Genomic DNA, 22,998 nt, shown 5'->3' on the forward strand with positions numbered 1-22,998 from the left:
TTTTAATTATGTTGTCATATTTACTTTGTTTAATTTGTATAATGGGTTTTTCTTTTTTTGTACCGTTATGATCACTTTGATATTTCCAATGGTTACTATTTACTATTTTCATGGTGTGGTTTTTGGTGAATTGTATTTAAACCAGTTAGGGTCAGTTTGATCCACATATGGTAATAATAGAATGTGGAATGAACAACAATTAGAAAACAAAATCATACAAAAAATGTATTGTCCCCATATTTTAAATACAATAACAAGTGAGATATCAGTTACATTTTGACCACTGAACTAGGAAATGGTTTCCATTTCAGAAATCTGGTCACCTTAGTTTAAGTGTTGGATAAGTCTGGTTAAGTAAGGGTTATTGTACAGTCAGCCAATCATTGTCGAGGATCTTATATTCCCCTTGAGGGGTTTATTTTGATGTAATGACCAGTTGGCTGTGCATTATCCCGCTCGAATAATGAATAAAAAGACCACATGACAGCCATAACCATACCTTCAAGATGATGTCACTGGTTTATTGTATGGCAAAAACTGTATGTATGTGCCAGTGATTTAATTCAGTCATTAGTTCAATAAAAACAAAAATGCCTAATGCTAACGTATACTAACAAAACTCAAATGGCACACAGACACGTTTTTTCTTGAAATTAAAATATGAATCATTAAAAGAAGGATAAAAAAAACATCTGAACACGTGCAAGTGTTAAGACAAGTTGACATGTTAGCCCTGCACAAAAATCAGAAATGGCACATTTCATCATGTTTCAAACATCAACATGTATCGGAAAATGTTTAGCAAAAATATAAGGCAAAACAATGACTTTTAACAAGACGTACAGCCTATACAAAATGATTTCCATTGCAAGTTGCAGTGTGTAGTCCATTAAACATTACAGCCAATGGTGAGTACGGTTTATTTAATATAATATAAGTAACAGTAATTTATAAGTAAACACATATTTCAGTGTTTTTTATTTCTGTCATTATTTAATAAATCATCACATATAGTACATTCACGGTAAAACACAGGTACAGTATGAAATGTTTATCAGGCAATAAAAGCTTAAAGTAAAAAAAAAGAAGGGGGGGGGGGGGTTACCATCACCCCTCAAGTGAGAGCACGAACTATGGCCACACATTTAAGTCGCAAAAGCTATTCACAATATCTTCTGACACATTCACAGATCCCATAAGGGAAAAGTACCTGCAGAGTAAATATGAATAGCCACAATTTCCACACGAAGAGCTCTGAAAAATGTAACATTTGTTGCAACAGGGCGAAGAACTTTACAGTTAGCTATGCTTGTTCTTTAGTATCTAATTACTCGTTCTAATAGACATGCCATGGCCTTATGTCATTCTCTTCCAACATATTTTTGTTTTAAACCAACAATTTAAGGCAAAGTTTAATAATAACAAAGCAAATTTGGCATATATTTATGTTGATATATCTGTTGCATCAGATATACCATGGAAATATAGGTCTCTGCAGTTCATCACTTCACAAGTTGGATTAATCTGTTCATAACAGCAGAGCTGAAGAGGAAGAACCCGCTGTTTACATGGCATATCAATGAAGGAATTACTTGGGGTGTTCCTCAAAAAACAGTACACTTCTTGCCCCTCTTCTTTACAGGTGGAGGGCACAAAACAGCACGGATAGCCTCATCAAACACGGTTTTTAAACCCCGCTGAGTAAGAGCAGAGCACTCCAGATACTTCACAGAACCTACAAAGCCAAAGAACCCAATGAGCCAACTATACATGATACAAAAACCCAAGGCAATAGTGAAACATCATTATATCACCATTAAAAAGTTCTAGGTGTTTTTTTTTTTTTTTTTTAAGTAAATATACCATATACCCAGGAAATCATTCTTACCAATTTCTCTAGCCATGGCAAGTCCTTGCGGGTAAGTGATTGGAGCTAGTTTCTTATCCCGCAGTCGTTCAATCGTGTCTTTGTCATCCCGCAGATCAAGTTTAGTGCCCACAAGTATGATGGGGGTGTTTGGACAGTGATGGCGGACCTCAGGGTACCACTACAAAAAGAAATTTGGTTAACACAAGGCACCTAACACCTTGCGGATCTCGTTAAGGGATGGATGTCTATGAAAATATTTTGTATTCTTAAGTGGATACTTACCTTTGCTCTTACATTCTCAAATGAGGCAGGGCTCACTAGTGAGAAGCAAATTAAAAACACATCCTGCAGAAAGAAAAAAAAATAATTGTCATCAATTATTCATGTCAGATTACATGGCACTATATAATGCAGAGGATGTCAGGAGCTAAAGTATAATTTTTTTAGGATGTTTTATTAAATCCTTTTTATCATTTGAAGAAAACTCTCATATACCTCACCGTTCAAAAGTTTGGGGTAAATTTCAGTTTGGTTTGGCTCTGTAATTTGTTTTTATTTTCACCAAGGCTGCATTAATATTATTACAGTTTAAAATAACTGTTTTCTATTTTAATTTAATTTCAATGTCAGTGTTGAAATATAATATAATGTAATATAATTTCATATAATATAATTTCAAAGGAACCGCATTTATTTGAAATAGAAATCTTTTATAACATTATATATGTCATTACGGTCACCTTTGATCATTTTAATGCGTCCTTAAAAATGTAATGTACATTTTCATAGTAAGGGACAGAAAAAAGGTGGAGGATTCATATTTTCCAAAACCACTGTATATTTTTAAACACAGAAATACCTCAATTGGCCACATGCCTAAATCCCTCCCTGATGCTCAAAAGAAATAAGATGGACATGCCAACTCCAAACAAAGCTAGTCTGTACCAAAATATAATGAATTATTGGTTATACTTACAAAGCAAAGAACAGTGACCAAAAACATGATGATGCAACAGAAATATTCTATCGTTTATTATAGTTTATTTTCCATAATAAAAAATATGAATGCTATGGAAACCTGTTTCCGCCACGGAATTTAAAAAAATTAAATTTTTTATCTCAAAATTCTGACTTTATAACACGCAACTGCGACTTTATAACACACAAGTTTATAACACACAAGTTTATATCACACAATTCTGAGGAAAAAAATTTCAGAATTGTGTGATAAAAAGTCTTAATTTGAGCAATTATCTTCATTTTTATTCAGTGGTGGAAACAAGCTTCCATAGAATGCAGTCACTGTCATTTCAAATATAAAAAACAAAAACAAAAAAAACATGATGTCCAAAAAAAACATAAAATACATGACTAAACAAGCTAAACAAGTTGATTATTTATGATGACATTTAGGATAAAGGATTACAGAGCCAATAGCAGAGATGTTTAAGTACCGTTTGAGGGTATGAGAGTGGTCTAAGGCGATCATAGTCCTCCTGTCCTGCTGTATCCCAGAGGCCTAAGTTCACAGGTTTACCATCCACCATAACATTGGCAGAGTAGTTGTCAAACCTGAGGGTCACACAGATTTTTCAGAAATACATCCACAGAAGTAAACTGACATACATAGGCAGCACAGACACACAGGAATAATTCCCAGTTCAAGGTATCAAACTGTACTCACACTGTGGGAATATACTCTCCCGGGAAGGCATTAGTGGTGTAGCTGATGAGCAGACATGTCTTACCCACGGCACTGAAATACAAAAGATGCTAAGTGTGACTGACTGCAGTACTCAAGTCAAGTTAAGTGAGTTTTGTTATATGCAGAGACAAACAAAGGAACGAAATGTCGTGTCTCACAGGACCACAATGTTACATATATGAACATATGTAATCTAACTAAAGATATAAACATATACTCTGAATGGTCATACTGAGGGTTCAAGGCCTGCACATTCACAGCACATCAAGGAAACAATTGTGAAAAGCAGGCAGAAAGTCCTTTAGTCATCCAGACATCACGTTCACTCCTGGGCTCGATGGCATGCTGTTTTCAAATGAACGGCCCCACCGGATGAGGAGTGAATACAGTGTGACAGCTCCTTGTCATGAAAAACACACACTTACAAAGTGGAGTAAAGAGCGTTGACAGGAAATGCAGTGGTGGGGTGACACTGAATAAGGAAAAGTGATAAACATTTGGAGTAAGAGTGAGGAAGCGTGATAATAACAGAGAGGGGAAAGAAGACGTGAACAGGCTAAAATAACAAGTATGTTTCAAGGCTGAGAAACCCTGCTGTGAAATGTGGTTGTGCACATTGCAAATGACAGAAAGAATGTATCATGAGACAGGGACTAAACCCTTAACAGTTGCAATGGATCAACTGCATTAACGAAACGGCTATTATTAATTCTCCACTGTCTAAAATAAACTTTGAATTAAGCACATACATTTAACCAATGCCATGATATAAATCCAAATCATAACAAATAGTAGAGATAATAAATTGCAGGTAAGTTTATTTAACATTTTGTAATTATTCACCATTTTTTAGAACAGCTATTCATGCTTATGAATTGTTACAGAAATGCTTGACAGTATTTTAAGCTAAAATGCTAGCATTATTTTGTCATTGTTAAAAATTCATAGTGCATAGATTCTACTGTTGTAGTCTATTATCAAGTGAATATTCTTTCAAAATTAAGCAATATGCACAAATGTATATTGCGCAATGGTTATATAGCACTTAAATGTTAAAAAAATAACCTGTATGGATTAAATGGATATGGACCTGTGTGGTAAAAAAAAAAAAAAACATGTCAATTGATCCAAACACCATTTGCAATGCAGATATTTGTGTGTGTATTTTATTGTGTATTATCGACAATGCGATTTTATGATGTGAAATTTTGCTCTCTGATTAAAAAATAACTAAGAAAAGGAAGAAAAAGGGAATTATGTAAAGGTTAATAATGAGGTCCTGGCTCTACGAGCACTATGTGATTTAGGGGAGTGGATCATCTCCACTGGAGCTCTAGTGATGTACAGTAGGTGTAAAACATGACATCATTACATAGCGATTCCACCGTACACACGCGCATCATTTCTACACTGCACGAGATCCGTTCAATACATTTTATGCATGGTGTACATGATACACTGTCATACTACTTTAATGTGAAAAAACATTCATTGTAACGGAACAGACAAAATTGTAAACGCCTGAGCTTATATTAAACAAAACGGCCACCGCCAAACAGAGCCGATATTCATTACAATCTCATTTAAACGATAATGATAACAATCTACGGTGTCTCGAAGAATGACCGAGTAATATTTATTATTATAAAATTATCAATTTTGTCTGAGCAGAATCCACTCAACCGCTGAGCCAACCCACAATCCCCAGCTCCTCGCAACAATTGCTTTTCTCCTAAAGAAACCTCCGTGCAAACACAAGCAATTTTAGCATTTCTTCTTCAACATCTTACCCGTCGCCGACAACAACACACTTAATGGCTTGCATTTGCAGTGCACGAGTAGTATCCGACGAGCGAGGAATCTGTAGAAATAGCCTGAAATGTGATGTTGAGGTGCCTGTGGGCTGGTTCAGCAGCAGCAGCAGCAGCAGCGGTCGGTGGCAGTCGGGGGTATTTCACGATACTTCCGAAAAAACACGAACAGAAGCTTCGTACAATTTCGGAAGTCTCGTGAGGAGCCCGTCTGCCTTTTTCCTCTCGCGTTCATTTTTAATAGTAGGATGCGTCTGTGAAAATAGTAATTTTATAGACGAAGTAAACACTTCACATTAAAATTAAATTCTTAAAAAAACACGTTTACATCTTTAAAGAAACTGAAAATAGTAGATGTAATGTAAGATTTGTGCAACAGTGACAGGGTTAAGAGGACAACTGCCATTCTAGTGCCAGTTGGAATGACAGTTGTTGTGTTGGGTGTTGAGGGCGGGGTGGGGCAAAATTACAGAAATATCTGGAAAATGCCGTTAATTCTCATGAGTCATGACTACAAATACTTTGGGAAGAATCAAAATAAAAGTCCTCAAAATACATTTTAACAATGGGATGCAGTAAGTCGTCCAGATTGACATTTCTGACAGAGTTATGCAAAGTAGCCTCTGATTTTATTTTGTTAAAGTGAAAATTATTGCTGTAATTTCCCTGTTACATAAATAGTCTTAATTTGGGGACTGAAAAGTGGGAATGATTAACAGGGGCTACAGATTTAAGTTTGATCCGGTATTAATTCAATGTATTTTATGTCAAAATATGTAATAAACAAATCATACATTGTGGGATGCAAGTATGCAATACTGTATTTGCTGCAGTAAACACAAGACGCTTACATATTCAAGAATTAATGATTTTATTGCTTGACCTGCCATTGGGACAATCTATACCAAAAGGTTTACAACTTGAGCACATCCAATGAAATCAAACCGTATACAGTTATACAAAAAGAATAATAGAAAAATGGTCCCTCGACATTTTACAACTCTCTGTGTAGAGGGCTTAAACTGAAGAATGGGTGAACAGGAGTCTCTATGCCCTGATGGCAAAGTTTATGAGCAAATATCAATTCCTCTGTACATACTAGAACACAATTTTACTGAAAACTCCAGAAGAAAACACCATTGGCAGTCACAACCAGGGAATGAAAAGCAAGCTACAAAAAAAGAGGTGCTAATAAAACACATTTCCAGAGTACCACTGAATGATCTTCAAGAAATAGGGCTCAAAGTTGTTTAAAAAAAAAAAAATCATAATAAAAGGAAAGAAGAAAATTTGCAGTGGAACAAAGTTATTTAATTCAGGGGGAGGTAATTACAATAAACATCAATGATGCATTTCACAAAAAAAACAAGGGAAGGATTTAGGTGTTGTCATTTGTTGTTAAATGAACAGACCAATGCATATATGAGCAGTAACAAGTAGACTATTCAGCAATTCATTGCCTATCATCGGGTGTCACAGTTTAACATTAAGGACTCATATTAATAATATATAATTTCAACATGTTCATTTATTCAACCCCATCATAAGGCATAAACCACTCATTGAAAAGACAGTGGAACGGTTAATCAAAAGGCTATTTGGAATCCCCTGTAATTAAGGGTGCAAAATCTGTGTTTTTAAAGCTACAGCACCAAGATTTGACTGATTCTGAAATTCTAGTCTAGAGGGGCATAAATCTGTGAATGTCAGAAAACATATTTTCCTAGACATCTGCACTGACATGCTGTAAGGCTCTCAAATCAAGCATCAGAGTAAAATTAAAACAATTCTCCCATGTGGTCAGTAGGACAGAGTCAGATATTCAAGATAAAAACACACTATCTATAGGTTATCTTTCTTTAATTAATATAGCAATTTTGGGACAGTTCTGTGCAAACTCTTAATAACTGGAGCTTTAAGTCTGAATAAATTACACTGCTAAGAGGATCTGGATATACAGATGAAATTAAACATTGTAGTTCACAAATAATACAGGTGACAAGCTAATAGAATATTTATGCATATATTATGGGGGAAAGAACTACAAGAAAATGACAGTTGGCTTTGCATTATGAAAGTAAAAAGAAAATCAGGCACTTTTCAAAACCCAAATTTGCTTTCAATAACATGAGTGTTGTACAAATGAGCTGGATATCTTTATAATTAGATAACACAAGAGTGTGGAAAACAAAAATAAAATTCATATCAATTATTTCCAAATAATACAAGAGTATCTCTGTGCGATAACAATTAAAATCTACCTTCAGCAACTGTTAACACTATTGTACCACCCAATAAAACAACTCAGAGAACTCGAAGAACAATATCTGATAGGAGATTAAGGTTGTGGAAGTGCTGGATCGCAAATCTATTTCCAAACATTTGATGGATCCCAACCCTAATGGCATACAGACACCATGAACTCAACACAAGCGGCAAATACTGTCCCTGTTTTAAGACTTTGATTTAACTATATAGATAAGGAGAATAATCTAAAACTCAATCTAAAAACAACAGTGATTATTTGAAAAGATTTTTTCTTAGACCTATTTCAGTAAAAAATATTCAAAGGTTTTTGGGATTTCAAATTAGTTCACATACACTAATCGAGAAAGAAAACCTAATGCGATCTTAGCGGGTCAAGGAGGTCACCAAGTAGTCCCTTCCTCACATACTCAACAAATAGTCAACAAAGCTTCAGATTTCATTAACCATTACATTTATGTCTCTCTTCTTAACAATTTAACAAAAGAAACAAATAACATCTTTTCTATATTTATATCCACCATAAACACAATGTTGAATAAAATAAGATTAAATCACCTTTATGTGGGGGAAACCAACAAATAAAAGCATTTGCAGTATGTGGCATTTCAGAAGGGAGAAAATGGGGGGGGGGGGTAACTTTAAAAGTAGATTTGACTAATCCTGGTCTGCTCTACATAAAAGTCCAGAGCAAGCCTGTGTGTTAGCATGAAGGACGAAGGGAGAACAAAACCAACGGAAAATGAAAAAAGCCCAATGCAATGGGATAAAATGCCACAATGAAAAACATATACGTATATATAGATATCAAACTGTGCAAAAAAATATGGTTATGGTCATTTACCTCTAATATATCATCTTTTACATACACTATATAATGTGCAGCTATAACAATAAAAGAGAAAAGCTGATAACCATGATAAACACGGTGACATTTTAACTTCAGTACCCCCACGAAAATAATATAACACGCATGGATTTATGCCTTTGGCTTCCCTATATTTTCCCTAAATGAATGAGGGAAAGCTGAATCTGAAACTTGATGGCTCAATTAAGATACATCCTTATATACTGAGCAAAATACACTACATCAATATCAGTCCTGCCACTGCTTTCTTTCCATTCTAAACACTGTTATATAGAAACATGAAGCAATTTGGACGCAAGAGAAAATCCCGATAGACCTTGTTATTTCAACATCGGTTCACGTGACAGGCATCTGTGGCACAATGATTGGCTCGTTTCTCAGCCAAAACTAACAATCAGCCATATGGTAAATCTAGGATGGATACAAATGCGACAGGGTACGACATATCGAAAAGAAAAAAAAAACAGACAGAGAGAGAGAGAGAGAGAGAGAGAACACTGAAGTGAATGGGCACCTGGGTGTTGGAAAATGCGTAACGAAATGTAAGAAAATAAAGCAAATTTGCATTGGTGGACCCTGCAATTGAGGAGGCAAGAGGCTGGAGCGCCTCAGACCGACAGAGACACAAAGCTGTTGTACTGCTGTATGTTTCTCTTCAGGATATCTGAGCAGGGGCCGAGCACGCGTTCGAACCTGGGACGGTCAAGTTTTACGCACTTCAGAGGGCCACGAGCAACCACAGTGGCAGCACGAGGCCGGTTCATGAGCAGAGCGATCTCACCTGATGAAACAGATGGAGGAAAATCAGTAAAAAGCAACAAAGAAACAAAAATACATTAAGGTGCACTAATGGACACTGTACATGGAGTCAATAGCCGTGTTTCCACTGTCGGGCCAAACGTAGGCAAATCATATATGATTATAATCATGTATTTATTTGGTTTCATATTTCATTTCTCTCTTCCCTGTGCCTTTGTTTATACCTGACTAATGCATCAGCATATGTCATAAATGACATATACTCCGGTTACTCCTAAGGGGGCTCAGATCAGGATTTTTGGAGCCGATCACAGGAAGCAGTATCTACCGATACTGATCTATTTGAAGCATTCTTTTTTATCATGCCTGATTTTAAACGTTGAATTGAATTCACAAAAAAGAAAAGTAAACAGTCAGTAATAAAATAACTAAATTTACAAGCAGTCTTAAAAATAAATTAAATATAATAAAGATACAAATTAAATAAACAGTGCTCTACGTTTTTTTCCCCAGATAGGTCTAACATTAATGAGATCATTAATGTTAATCAAACAACAAAATCAAAGACAGAAGCAGGATTATTAGGCTGCTGTACACCATGTTATCAGTAGAAGGCCAATTGGATGGAAACAGCTAATTTTCGCAATATTTAAAAAAAAAAAGTATATTCACTTTGTCGATAACAAAACAAGTGCAAAAAGTTGATGGAAACTTGGCTACTTTAAGACCGAATGCACTGATCCAATATACTGTTACATATGCATTTTCCTTCTCAACTGCTTACGTTCACTTAAGGCAAAATCGACTGCGTTTACGTGCATACTCGTCCAGTTGGTCATTTTGTACATTTGGGTGTATTTGACCATTTAAGCGCACTTTGGGTCACAAGCTGTTTGTGAGCCGGCTTTATATGCATGAAATGTGCATGAGCACGTCGTCTCTAAGACCATGTTGCAAATTATAAACTTTAGTGATGCAACACTGCCTCGATTGTGCCACTGTGCAGCTCGCGATGTGGTGATGTGAAGCCATTTACGCATTTTAAGATGGAAAGAGAGAGCGCACAGTGATTCAGTCACGCTTGTGAAAATATGTATCATAGAAAGTTATTTAATGAAGAAATATGAAGTGTGCCTCACCTTCAGCATTATAATTATTTTACCCGCACTGTACAGAGGCAGGCGCGCGTCTTTATGAGATCGGCAAATTGAGAGATTACCAATCCAATCCTAGGAAGCGAATATCAGCCGATAGCGATCGGTAGCCATTCAATCGGCGCACCCTTAGTTATTCCTATAACTCAGTTTTTTTTTGTCCATAAGCTCTCTGTGTTGCTCTGGCTGAAAGGATAACGGTATGGTGAGATGGGAGAGACTATTCAAAAACCTCCTCAGAATCGCATAGTTTCATGTAGAATTAATAAAAACGCTCACTCTTTCTAAAGAAACCGTGAATCTGCTCCTCGATCGTCGGCAGATGTTCGCATTGGCAACAAATATCCTCACTTCGGAGGCAGTCATGAAGGGAGAGTCGTAAAATCTGGCATTTGAAAGACCTTAAGTTTGACCAGGTCTAGTTTGAGTAACGTCCAAGTTCCTTAACCAATAGAGGAGGACTGGCAGGACTAACGGTCCAGAAGAGGCGAACTTTGGATTTAGTGGAGATGTTGGCACCACTTAAGGGAAGCAAAGGCCGTGGCTGCTTGACCGATTTAAGTGTGGACCTCTGCTGTGGTACTTTCGTCTTGTCCACGTTGATCTTGAGAATGTATGACTGGGCAACGTTGGTGATATCATAGAGGATGTCAGTGGCCTTGGCATTGTTGTTGTCGTCAGCGAACATTAAATCCGTCATGAAATGGTCCTCGTCGTACTGGACTCTGTGCCTGTTTTGGAATGCTTTTCTCATTACGGCATTAATCACAATAAACGTAAACGTCTCTGAGAGCTCCTTTCGGATCCACACTTGATTGGATGACTGGCCGTAGTTTGCCTGGAGAAGCTTGATCACTTTCCGAGGCAGGACTCTATCTCCAGTGCTTTCCATAAGGCTTTACTGAGCCTTATGGAAGAGTTGATCAGAACGTAGTTCAACACTGCGAGTCCTGTCCAGATGGATTTTCGCATCGGCTGCTCTGGATACGGTAGTATGACTTGTAGATTGCAGAATTTCCATTTAGTTTCTTGACTAGTTTTCCCGGTTGCCTGGTTCTGGCCACCTCGACAGAGCGACCACCTTCCTCCTTCTGCAGATGGGCTTAGGACCGTTCTCGGTGGAGTCTTTAAGTAAAGACTAAAGACCAAATGTTTGATTCTGTCATGCTCATTTTGCGATCTAGCAAGCTAGTTTTCAGTCAGCTGGTGAAATGGTGGGGTTGTGTGATGTTGTTCTATGGAGGCGGGTTTTAGGGAAGCACTGCAGGGCCACATTTTGGCCTCGGTGCTTGAGGTCTGAGGCTATTGGCCACACCCGGCACATTGTTAGCCCTGGATCGCACAGGCCCGACAGTGGAAAAGCAGCTAATATATAATTACATTAACAAAGAAATTTCTGGGATATGTCTGGTATACGATTTTCCATAGAGAAAAGAGAAACACATTTACCAAAGTAGTCAGATGGTGCGAGTCTTCCGACCTCCACAAATTCCTCATTCTCCGACCGCCGCTGCAGGACTGCTGCCGAGCCCTGAGGACACAAGTCTAAATCAATACATCTGTTCTCCCATGACGTCTCTCTGAGGTTTTAGGGCTACACTTTCTACAACAATTTCATCATTATTTACTTGTGTTTATAATTGTGCATAAATCTGAAGATCAAGTATACAAAACCATATGACTCTAACAAAGACTTGTTGATGAGAACAGTGTAAAAAAAGAATTTAACAAGGAAGGCTACCTCAAGGATAATGAAAAACTCATCTCCTGGTTGACCCTGAACAACAATCTTCTGGCCATCTTCAAACTGGACTGTCTCGAGAGCGTCAGCAACCGTCAACCGTTCCCATTTATCCAGAGATTCTGCTCACATGATGTTAGCATGTCATCACGGTGCGCTTAAAAGCATTATTATGCTGCATTACATTGCCACAAAAAGCAAATGCTATGCTTTTGCACAGTTTCCTATGAAAACAAGCCAGCAAATATACACAATCTAAAAAGAAATTCACCAAACTCACCCAAAATGGAGACCTTGCTAAGGAATTCCTCATACATTTTTCTCTTTCTTAGAGTACTTCCCTAAACACAAAATGAAAACAAGGTTAAGTAACAGAATAAAAATGTGGCCATTTCATTAAATACAAGACTAATAAATAAGATAAATAAGAATAAAATAGAAAAAAAAATGTAACTTTAAAATTAAAAAAAAAAAACCTTTTGTGTATAATATCATACCATGCAAAAATCTGTTAAATAGTGTACCAACCATGAGTATTCTCCTGTAGCTGTCTCTGTCAATTCCCCACAGCTTGACGTTGGTTTTTGCTCTGACAGTGGCTGCTCTGGGAGTGCCGTAGATTAAAGCCAGCTCACCAAAACTGCCACCCTCTCCAATACTGGTCACCCACTCATTGTTGACGTACACCTATCAAAAACAACAGTACTTAAGAATATCTCCGTCATTACCATTCCAAATATTAAAGTGGCTGTTATGCTATTTTAAAGGATCCTAATAGTGTTTCGGAGGTCTCCTACAATAGCATCAAAGGTAAAAACAAAAACAAATTTTTCAGTCTCTCTAAACCCTCAGAAACGAAACACCTATTACCATATCTGAAACTCTGGAGGCTTCCTAAGCACTTGTATATACAGTGAACAGTAATGCTAGTGTCAGGTCCCTCATCCTAAGTGCATGCAAAGTGGAATTGCAGCATAGAAAACAGTGCCTTCCTTTGACATGTTGACAACATAAACCAAATTCTTCCAGGCTTCAGCTACAACTACAGTGTATGAGGGCGGGTCAAAGTACTAAGTAGACATTGTTCGCAAGCAGCTAATGAAGACCGTAGGCTGGCATTATGCACATTTGTAACATTGTTACATAGGTTTTTAACAGGAAGTGAGACTAGAATGGCTGATGACTTGTTTTGGCAGTTCAGAATTAAACCTCTCTTTTAGGGGACAATCTTTTTTTTGTTGCGCACTTTGATCTCTAAACTTTTGCAGACCTTTTACATTCACAAACAGCTATATTACACACTGCATGAAAGGTAATGATTGAAAAAGCATAATGGGGCACTCTATACAAGTCAAAAACATGCATGTATTATTATATCACATCCTGATTCATCATTAATTTAGAATTGCACTTACATCCATTTCACCTTGATCAATAACATAAAAATTGTCACCCTCATCCCCTGAAATAAGAAACACAATACATTAGTCTAATATTTTTTCAATTTTTACACATTCAGCTTGTCCTCAAAAAGAAGCCTAACCTTGTTGAATGACGGTCTCTCCTGCAATGTAGGTGACTGAGAACATAGCGTCAAATATGTCACTGTGAAGAGTAAAATAAGTTGATTTTAATAAATGAAACACTTTATTATTATAGTTACTTTATTAGTTTATACTGAATAACCTTACCTTCTTTCATTGTCATCAAGATGGGCAAAAAGCACATTCTTTTCGATCGCTTTAGCAAGGGCAGCCATAGTTTTATAGTCTTTAGGAATGACCTGTGAATCAATAGCAAGATTTCTAAGTAAACTACAGTGAAAGTAGAATTCAGCAAGCCAAAAATATTATTTGTGTCATGATTTTGAAAGAATGACATATAAATGCAAAATGGTTCTGATTCAAATAATTTTTTGGGGGGGAAAAGTAAGACGCTAGTTACCTTTCTGACATAAGAAGCTGCATCTTCCTCAGTGTAGACCTCTGCGCTGATGGCACCGCGGCGCCGTCGGCCCTTAACCACAGGATTCATGGGAGGAGAAACCTCATCTTCTCGGGAGTCTGAGCGAGAGCTCGACTTCTGCTGGCTGCTGATCTGTTTAGCTTCCTCCTGGTAGACATAAACTTTGTTCACGGCACTGAAACTCACTTTTCAAAAGTGAAGAAAATTTGTACCGAGTCTAAGCCTATGTGGTTTTACTCAAAAAAAATGACTGACCTTCTCGAGCCTTTCAAAGCACTCTTTGAGGAAAAGCATGGGCCTCTCAGGCCTGACGGTGCACAACTGCACAATGCATTCCTTCAGCAGTTGCTGGATGTTGTGCTTCTGCACGTAGCGCTCACACTCCCGCAAGCTCCTCTCTTCTTCACTGCTCGTACTGCTGGACGCCATGGTGACCTGCTGACCTGAAACATGCAATTCACATCCGCTTATGAAACCCAAGGAATCTGGAGCAAATCCAGTCCTTAGCTAAATGTCATTACTTTAGACCAACTAGTTGCAGAGAAATATGAAGATCTGATAGCCACAGCTCTTAAGAGTAGAGTGTAATGCCTCGAGTTAAATTCATTCATTTCATTGTGAAGTCGCATGAACCGGAAGTTGCAAACAACTTCACTGTTACATATAGAAGGCGGGGCTTGATTTTAGCACAACTCCTCACCATCTCAAACTTGTGGCCGACTGACACGTCGTAGAGGGAAGTGGTTAAAAGATGTTCTGCCAATGGCGTCAAACTAACGTCATCAGAGAAGAAACGTCATTCCAGAGGGAAGCATATTTTCAGACAAGAAGACAAACTATTTTTTTTCCTTTGCATTAACTTGCATTTTTTGTACAGATTAATTGTTCACCACAAGACTAGTAATACACACTGACAAAGTAAATAGTGTGAATTTTACATTAAATGCGGACTTTGAATTCAAAAAGAAACTTTGAATCTTTCAGACCAACTTGTTAAGGACATTTTTAAAATTAGGTGTTTAATATATTTGTATGTTCCAAGTAAGAGCTGCATACAGTTAGCGAGCATACTGGATTATATTTACACTTCAGTGGTTTCCACTGAGCCACTAAACACACATACACACACAACCAGATGACACAAAAGTGTGTGTGTGATCATTATTAGATCATATGTAGATATGCCTCTGGTTAAAATCCCCTCCTACAATCCTGTCAACAGTACAACAGTAAATAAATCTGTGAATTTATATGGCTACCATGTTTTTCAGTCTTACAATGTTCCCACATACTTTGACCAATTGTTATTTCCAGTCATGCCATTATGGTATATGAACTAATAATAATTTTGAAAAGATTGGAATCACAAAGAGAATTTTCCAACTGAATAAAATACCTAACAATGTTTAATGATTAAGATTTTATTCACTTCCATGACTTATCCTGCCCTAAAAATTGACATTTTAAAATGCTTATATTTCCAGGTCTTCCTTGACCGTGGGAATCTTCTGGATAAGAAAAAACACGTGACCTCGCGATCATAACATAATCAAATAAACTACCCGTGCAACTAAATAGAGATATTGCTGCAAACCAATACAACATTAAACACTTTCAAACGAGGTGCTGTCAAAGTGAAAAAAGTTAAACGGCTAACATGGCACCCATACTTCGAACATGATAATCTAGTAAATCAGTCAGCTATGTCTCTCAGCTACCAAGGTGTCTATTAGACAGTGTTGCATTTTGGCAGGCATGCTGTGGACCCTGGTCTCTGTCGGGGCGCCTGAGCTCATAAAATGCGCAGTTCGCATCCCCACAGGCATTTCACAATATAACGCTATTCGGTCATGTGAACATAACATTATTTTAGTGCAGAAAACACATCCCGACGCAAATACACGCTATTTAGCTCGTGTTTAAACGTTAAACAGCGTAAACCAGCAGCCTCTTCCAGCTCTGTGTTGTCTGTAACCAGTTTTGTCAAGCAGCAAAATACGCCATCTTGCAAGCTACATTATCACAACAACGGAAGCCGACGGCATTACAGTAACCTCTCTTTACGAGTCTGTCAACTCACGCTTCGATATCACCAAACATTACAGCGAAGACCTCTGCCTTTAAATATTCATACCTGAGACGCTTCGATGAGTTTGTCGACGTGTTTTACTCCGTTTTCACTGGCTTTCCCACAGTCCTTGGATGGATAGATGCCACCGGAAAAGGTTATGACCAATCACAAACAACGATTGACGTCAATGCGCCTCGATCTGGGAAGCCCGTTACTCCTCACAACCTTAAAGGGCCAGGGCTTGTTTTTGTATATCGAGGTTGTCAACCAGCTAATTTATTACATTCTGTTACACATGATGTGCTTCATACGCTAGGTCTTTAAATCATATTTTATAGTCCTCTGCGAATGACATTCAAGTACAAAAGGACAGTATTCCTTGCTCATTGCGACCCTGCGTGATTCGGATCTGATGACAGCTGAAAAGGTTAATAGGTCTGTGCATAAACCCAAGCCTAGTGTTGTCCTTATTCAACCAGGGTTATAACCACCACTGACATTGAGGGGACACGTTCTCGCAATATTCAGATCAGGTCGACCATAGTGCATCTGAATGGTTGAAAAGATTAGGCTACATTACTCCCCCCTCAATCTAGAATGATTGCATTCTCGACTTCAACTAAACTAGTAGGCCTACTTCACCAGCACACCACCAGCATATCACTGGTGATGAGGGCCTTAATGGTGCACTATGTAACCTTTTTTAAGTAAAATATCCAAAAACCACTAGGCCAGCGTTATATGTTTTGTTCAGTTGAGTACTTACAATATCCGAAATGTTTCCAACTATTTGTAAATCGTGAGAAAATTGCTATTTTAAGCAAGGAACCGGGACGTGTGAGGGAGTCGCCTGTCGATTGCGTCATATCTGCGTTACTCCTGGTTTCCGAGAGTTTTCAGCCGCCGAGCCAATGCACAGAGTAACGTCATAACTTAATTTTCAACACACTCAAATGTGTCTAATATGACAAACAGAGCTGCGTTACCTCATACCCGTGACCGGAAAAGCGGAAATGGCACCGGCGACTGTGTCAAAAACAAAGTCCCGCTACTCGCGAGGCGTGTGTTGCGTTTATCTTATTAAAAATCCCTCCAGTGGCCTTGCTCAGTTCCACAACACTCGGTCCTGCTCTGCTTCATACTACAGTAATGTCAATGATCGCATCCATGAACATGATTTCTGCCTGAGTCCTATTCCGATTATTTTCCACCGGCTGTGAGGTGAAGACCACATGTCCCAAGATTCTGCGCTCAAACTTGGCATCATCAAACTACGCCTTTGTTTTGAACAGGCGACCTCTAGTGGACAGAAAAGTTACATAGTGCACCTTTAATTAAAATGTAACATTATATAGCTAAACATTTTTAATTTATTCATTTACCAGATACTTTTATCCAAAATGACTTACAAAGGAAATAAATGATATAAGCAGAAGCAATTGCTTCAATATCAAACACAACACAAGTAGTGCAAAGTAATTTAAATGATGAAGACACTTTAAATCATAATCCACTATCTATACAAAACAAATGATTTTCCTTTGAGTTAAAGTCAGTATGAAATGAAAGTTGTGCATATTTTCTTCCCTGTTGTGCCGTACTTGATTTTGGGACTTGATTTTGTCTATCAGGATTGGATTGTTGGATGCTTGTGGTGTGCTATTTCTGTGATGTCATATGAGTAACAGGTTGTCCTGCCCTCACGCCAGTAAACACTTTATCAGAGATGTTGTTGCAAGAGGGAGCGGAAGTTATGTTTGAAGATTTCGAGGGCACATGAAAATAATAAAGTGCACAATAAATCGTTTATAATAAACACTGCAATATTCCATAAAAAAAATAGGAGTAGTCCATTTTGATTTCATGAGGATAAGAGTGTACATGCCAGGTGCCTATATCAGAACATAAAGACACACCCTCTCTTATCTCCTCCCTGCTGCTTCTGCAGCCCTTCCTGCCAGTGCTCAATCTCATTCGTGTCGACTGCCCAGAGTCCACGAACATAGCCTTCCAAAAGCTCTTCAGCACAAGGATAGAGGACATATCACTATCTAGCAAAAGAGAGGAAGAGATACAGGTGAGGGCATAGTCAATTTTCCAAAGTCAGGTAGGGTTATGTTGTTTGCTCTGCAAATCTGCAATCACTTCTCAGTCATACCAGTGTACCATAAGTGGGAATGGCATTTTAGTGGGAATTGGATAGGGAAGAATGGCTCTTTTCCGGTACTGAACACTGTAACATGTTTGTAAAATTCTGTTAAATCACTTGAAATTGTGGAGATGTTGTGTTCTGTTAGTGACTCTTTATCTTGGAAAATGTGAATATAGTAACAATGTACAATCTGAATGAATATGCTGAAAATAATAGGCTCACAGAGGAGATTTGGAAAAATTAAAACAAGGTAGATTTGGGTGGAGTACTCCAAACTAACAACACTCTTTCCTTATTTAGTCACGTTCTCAAAATTGCATACTCGTTCTAACACCTGTGGTGCATTCCAGGGTCTCCTTGTTGAAACATGTCCCTCTATAGTTTTGGATTGGAGCCTTTGTCCTGTCATGCCTGGAACAAAGACCGAACACGTAAGAGCAAACTAGTTGAGCTACATTTCAATATAAATTACATCCCTTCAGGCTCTTAATGTTGCAGCCTGCAGTTCCATTTTCATCCATTAACATCTACTCAGAGGAATATCAGATTATCTTGGGGAGAAAAGCATGCACTCACTCATTTGTATGCATCATTTTGCTATGAACTTACTGTAATATGCTTGCGTTATACATGAATTTTTATTCACGAGAAATTCCAAAATATATTTTTTCTCAAAAATCCAATATTGTTTTTTATTAGAAATCGCTGTTAGCCCCAACAGCCATGATGTGCACATTTACCAAAAGAAACAAAAGGAATGGATTAAGATTCATGAACTGACAGAGCACAGTGGGCGAATCACAGGTAAGACAAAAGAGAACAGCTTCCACATTAGTCATTAACTCACTGATACTGTGAAACTCACCCATAAAACAAACATTATCTCAGGAAGGGCATGAACTAAACTAATGTTTGAGTTCTGTACTAACTGGCATTTATTAAAGTTGCAGTGAAACGGAAAGTATAGTGACAGAGGTAGTAACACTTTACAATACGGTTGTATTGGTTAACATTAGTTAATGCATTAGTTAACATGAACTTAACCATGAACAACACCTCTGTTCAGCATTAGTTAATCTGTATTAACATTAGTTAATAAAAATACAGCTGTTCATGGTTTGTTCATGTTAGTTCACAGTGCATTAACTAATGTTAACAAGATTTTAATCATGTATTAGTAAATGTTAAAATTAACATTAACAAAGATAAACAAATGTTTTATATGCTTTAGTTCATGTAAACTAATGTTAACTAATGAACCTTATTGTAAAGTGTGACCGTGACGGATCTTTTCTTCCATGTGATGTACATCCCAGATTATCGATTTTAGAAGAAAAAAAAAGTAGGATGCAGTGGATTGTAAGGAAGGGGTGTGGTTTAAGATTGAGTTATGACATTTTGAATAAAAATGATATGGTCACAAAAAAAAAGAAAAAAAGACACATAGTTCACAATAAAATCAATAACACGCATTTAGCTAATTGATACAATTTCAGTTTGCCAGGTACTAAAACTGCACAATAAAACCTGTAGCACTAATTCAAATCTTTCCATTTAAATTCTAATAATAAACGAACATAACTGACAATTGATTTCATTTTTAGGGATTGACTGGGCCCCAGAGTCCAACCGTATCGTGACATGCGCCTCCGATAGGAATGCCTACGTGTGGACACTTAAGGACGGGGTTTGGAAGCCAACACTAGTGCTGGTTCGCATCAACCGAGCTGCCACATGTGTCAAGTGGTCACCTCTTGAGAACAAGTTTGCTCTTGGAAGTGGAGCCAAACTTATTTCAGTGTGCTACTTTGAAAAAGAAAATGACTGGTGAGACTTGCTTGTATAATATTTGTTATTGCCTATACTATGACTATTATGCATTATCTCCTATCTTGTACAGTCCCTGTTCATGATTGACTCTATAGGTGGCTGAGTAAGCATATCAAGAAACCCATTAACTCCACCGTTCTGAGTCTAGACTGGCATCCCAACAACATTCTGCTGGCAGCTGGCTCTGCTGATCTCAACTGCAGGTTTGATATTCAGACTATTGATGCTGCACAATGTTCATCTTCAAACCTTTTTTTTTGTAACATAGGTCTTTTTTATCGTCTTAGAATTTTTTCTGCATATATCAAGGACATTGAGGACAGGCCTGGACCAACACCATGGGGATCCAAAATGCCCTTTGGGGAGTTGCTTCTGGAGTATAAGGAGTGCGGTGGCTGGGTGCACAGTGTCTGTTTCTCTCCATCTGGTGATGCTCTTGCCTGGGTTAGCCACAACAGTGCCATCAGTGTAGTAGACGCCTCAAAGGGAAAAGAGTAATAACAAGATTTACATATAACAATTATCTTCGTAAAACTCCCTTTTCATATACACAGAAAATTAAAGCAAAATAATCCTAAATATCCTTGAATTCTATGCATCTATTAAAAACACTGCCTGAAAGTAATAATATGCACAGCATGACCTTTAGCAGTCACTTTTAGATTGCCCACATATGAAATGTTGTGCATTGCAGGGTTACTCAGCTGACAACAGGACATCTTCCGATGCTGAGTGTGCTGTATGTCAGTGAGACTGAGATTGTAGCTGCGGTAAGACATTGATAATAATAAGAAATGTTTCTTGAGCATCAAATCAGCATATTAGACTGATTTCTGAAGCATCATGGGACATGAAGGCTGGAGTAATGATGCTGAAAATTCAGCTTTGACATCACAGGAATAAATGACATTTTAACATAATATTTGTGTATATGTGTGTGGTGGATCTTAGGGCCACGACTGTTGCCCCTATCAGTTCTCATACAAGGGCCCTGGACACTTGGAGTTTGTGAAGAAAGTGCACATTCACAAGCAGAGCTCCAAGGGCAATGTGTCTGCCATGCAGCATTTCCGTAATCTGGACAAAAAAGCGACTACTGAGGAGGAAGACACTGATTTGGGCAGTCTGCATCAGAACAGCATCACGTAATAGAAAGCTTGATGCCTGCAAGCACACAAGACCTTAGTCTGTTTCAACATCTTTTGGATTATGATAACATTTTAGAGAAATGTAATTGCAGTTTGCTAAGATTTTGTTTCTACTATAGCCAACTATGTATTCTGGAAGGGCTGAAGGCAAAGGTGGAGAAATTCAGCAGTGTGTCTTTAGATGGTGCCATGGTTGTCTGGGATTTCAAGGTATTGTATTGTCATGAAACAACTTGTGAGCCATTTTAATATTACTGCTGAAATCTAGCTTGTCTGTACTTATATTAATAATGACTTCTCCTGTTATTTTTTTTTAGCACTGAAACACCACGGGAACTGGAGAGAGCAGAAAACAATAATAATCAGGGACCATCTTTTTTTATTTGTTTGTTTGTTTTCTCAGACACCTTTTTAGCATTAACTGCAATACTTACACTTCAAAGCAATTGTAGCCTATTGGTATTATTATGATGTACTGGTGGGATGTCTGATCCCAAATGTGTTATATTCAATAACGTCTGTGCAGTATTAATCAATCTAAACAGTGCAAAGAAATAAATGATCATTACCGGTAAGCACCAAAAAGAGAATTAACCCTGTATGAAATGACTATCATAAATGCACACTTTCTGTTCCTATTGTGCTGCTAATGCAAGAAATATCAGATTCTGCATTTTTGTGTGTGTTTTTTTAAAATTCAACTATTAAAAAAAATATATTAAAAACGTTGGGTGATCTTGTCTTGATGGAACACTTGCTACAGCACCTCAACCACTGCAAAAGTTTGTTAGATGCAAATGACTATGCAAATGACTGATAAACTGACGAGTGAGCTAGTAAGAGTAGCTGGACCAAAACATTTGACTGATGGGGCGAAAAGTTTAACAGCAGAAAAAAATACTTGACAGTATCAACACTTTGTTTATTTTAAATAAATAGCATTTTAATAAAACATGCAAAAAAGAGAGATATGGGTCAATGACAAATAAGAAAAGAAAAAAAAATTAAGATAAAAAAATAATAATTTTAGGCAAAAGAGTTTTAAAATGCATTTAATGTCCAAAAAAATGTATGATGTTGATTTTTACAGCTTTTTAGACAGCCTTAATTCATTATTAAACAATATTTCTGATTTTACCACTCAGAAAATGTCAGGTGGTGTGACCATATATTCATACCATATTTTCTTTAAATTATTTGTATACATTATATAATGTTATATTTCTTACTTCATTTTGCAATTGCAATGAATTCTTTTTACTTTTAAATGTAAATTTGCTGGTCGCACCACCTGACATTTTAGGTCTTTGAAACACCACAACTCAAAAAGTCAATTGAATTTCCAAAAAATTTAAAGAGTATCTTATAAAGGAAATATTGTAGATCAATTTGATATGTGACATTTATTTTATTAGGAAAATAATGAATTCGGACACAAAAAAAATAAATTTCATGTCATTGACCCGTATAACAAACTCTGTATAATGTTTATGACACATGTCTTATGTTTTTTATTTTCTGAATAATGGCTATTGGCTACTGAACTTGAACACCTTTTTTGATCAAACTTAACCGATGTGGCACAAATATGACAAGCCAGGATGTGAAGAATCACGTGATGACGTTTAAGAATCAGAAACGATTTCAGAAACTATTCGC

General features: G+C 37.3%; 3 protein-coding genes across 3 annotated transcripts; 1 reads left to right on the plus strand and 2 right to left on the minus strand.

The window, feature by feature from the left end:
- Nucleotides 1-497: 497 nt before the first annotated feature.
- On the minus strand, nt 498-5,514 carry rac3a (Rac family small GTPase 3a). The gene is made up of 6 exons (XM_079834111.1): nt 5,366-5,514; nt 3,555-3,626; nt 3,325-3,442; nt 2,153-2,215; nt 1,889-2,048; nt 498-1,735 (listed from the first exon to the last, which is right to left on the minus strand). The coding sequence occupies exons 1-6, from the start codon at nt 5,398-5,400 to the stop codon at nt 1,605-1,607; spliced, it is 579 nt and encodes a 192-aa protein (XP_079690237.1). The 5' UTR covers nt 5,401-5,514; the 3' UTR covers nt 498-1,604.
- Nucleotides 5,515-6,239: 725 nt separating this feature from the next.
- On the minus strand, nt 6,240-16,400 carry prkar1aa (protein kinase, cAMP-dependent, regulatory, type I, alpha (tissue specific extinguisher 1) a). Its single transcript, XM_079823260.1, has 11 exons — nt 16,273-16,400; nt 14,394-14,581; nt 14,118-14,285; nt 13,865-13,956; nt 13,717-13,778; nt 13,589-13,635; nt 12,702-12,860; nt 12,454-12,514; nt 12,174-12,295; nt 11,882-11,963; nt 6,240-9,300 (listed from the first exon to the last, which is right to left on the minus strand). Exons 2-11 carry the CDS (start codon nt 14,565-14,567, stop codon nt 9,128-9,130), a joined length of 1,140 nt encoding a protein of 379 aa, XP_079679386.1. The 5' UTR covers nt 14,568-14,581; nt 16,273-16,400; the 3' UTR covers nt 6,240-9,127.
- A 1,741-nt stretch (nt 16,401-18,141) lies between these two features.
- On the plus strand, nt 18,142-22,064 carry LOC307133636 (actin-related protein 2/3 complex subunit 1A-A). Its single transcript, XM_079828775.1, has 10 exons — nt 18,142-18,286; nt 18,712-18,792; nt 19,061-19,165; nt 19,966-20,188; nt 20,287-20,394; nt 20,479-20,685; nt 20,886-20,961; nt 21,143-21,336; nt 21,459-21,549; nt 21,657-22,064. The coding sequence occupies exons 2-10, from the start codon at nt 18,729-18,731 to the stop codon at nt 21,660-21,662; spliced, it is 1,074 nt and encodes a 357-aa protein (XP_079684901.1). The 5' UTR covers nt 18,142-18,286; nt 18,712-18,728; the 3' UTR covers nt 21,663-22,064.
- Nucleotides 22,065-22,998: the final 934 nt, after the last annotated feature.

Source organism: Gobio gobio (genome assembly GCF_949357685.1).
Source record: "Gobio gobio genome assembly, chromosome: 1".
NCBI classification, from domain to species: domain Eukaryota; kingdom Metazoa; phylum Chordata; class Actinopteri; order Cypriniformes; family Gobionidae; genus Gobio; species Gobio gobio.

Bases quoted from the DNA above. Each gene is read 5' to 3' on its own strand.
- rac3a (XM_079834111.1), bottom strand. From the start codon at position 5,400: ATGCAAGCCATTAAGTGTGTTGTTGTCGGCGACGG. The intron at 2,216-3,324 runs GTACTTAAACAT...TTCTTTCTGCAG, and splicing joins CACTCTCATACCCTCAAACG to GATGTGTTTTTAATTTGCTT. The intron at 2,049-2,152 runs GTAAGTATCCAC...TTCTTTTTGTAG, and splicing joins TTGAGAATGTAAGAGCAAAG to TGGTACCCTGAGGTCCGCCA.
- prkar1aa (XM_079823260.1), bottom strand. From the start codon at position 14,567: ATGGCGTCCAGCAGTACGAGCAGTGAAGAAGAGAGGAGCTTGCGGGAG. The intron at 14,286-14,393 runs GTCAGTCATTTT...TATGTCTACCAG, and splicing joins GCTTTGAAAGGCTCGAGAAG to GAGGAAGCTAAACAGATCAG. The intron at 12,861-13,588 runs GTAAGTGCAATT...TGTTTTTGATAG, and splicing joins TTGATCAAGGTGAAATGGAT to GTGTACGTCAACAATGAGTG.
- LOC307133636 (XM_079828775.1), top strand. From the start codon at position 18,729: ATGTCCCTCTATAGTTTTGGATTGGAGCCTTTGTCCTGTCATGCCTGG. The intron at 20,189-20,286 runs GTGAGACTTGCT...TTGACTCTATAG, and splicing joins TTTGAAAAAGAAAATGACTG to GTGGCTGAGTAAGCATATCA. The intron at 21,337-21,458 runs GTAATAGAAAGC...TTTCTACTATAG, and splicing joins CTGCATCAGAACAGCATCAC to CCAACTATGTATTCTGGAAG.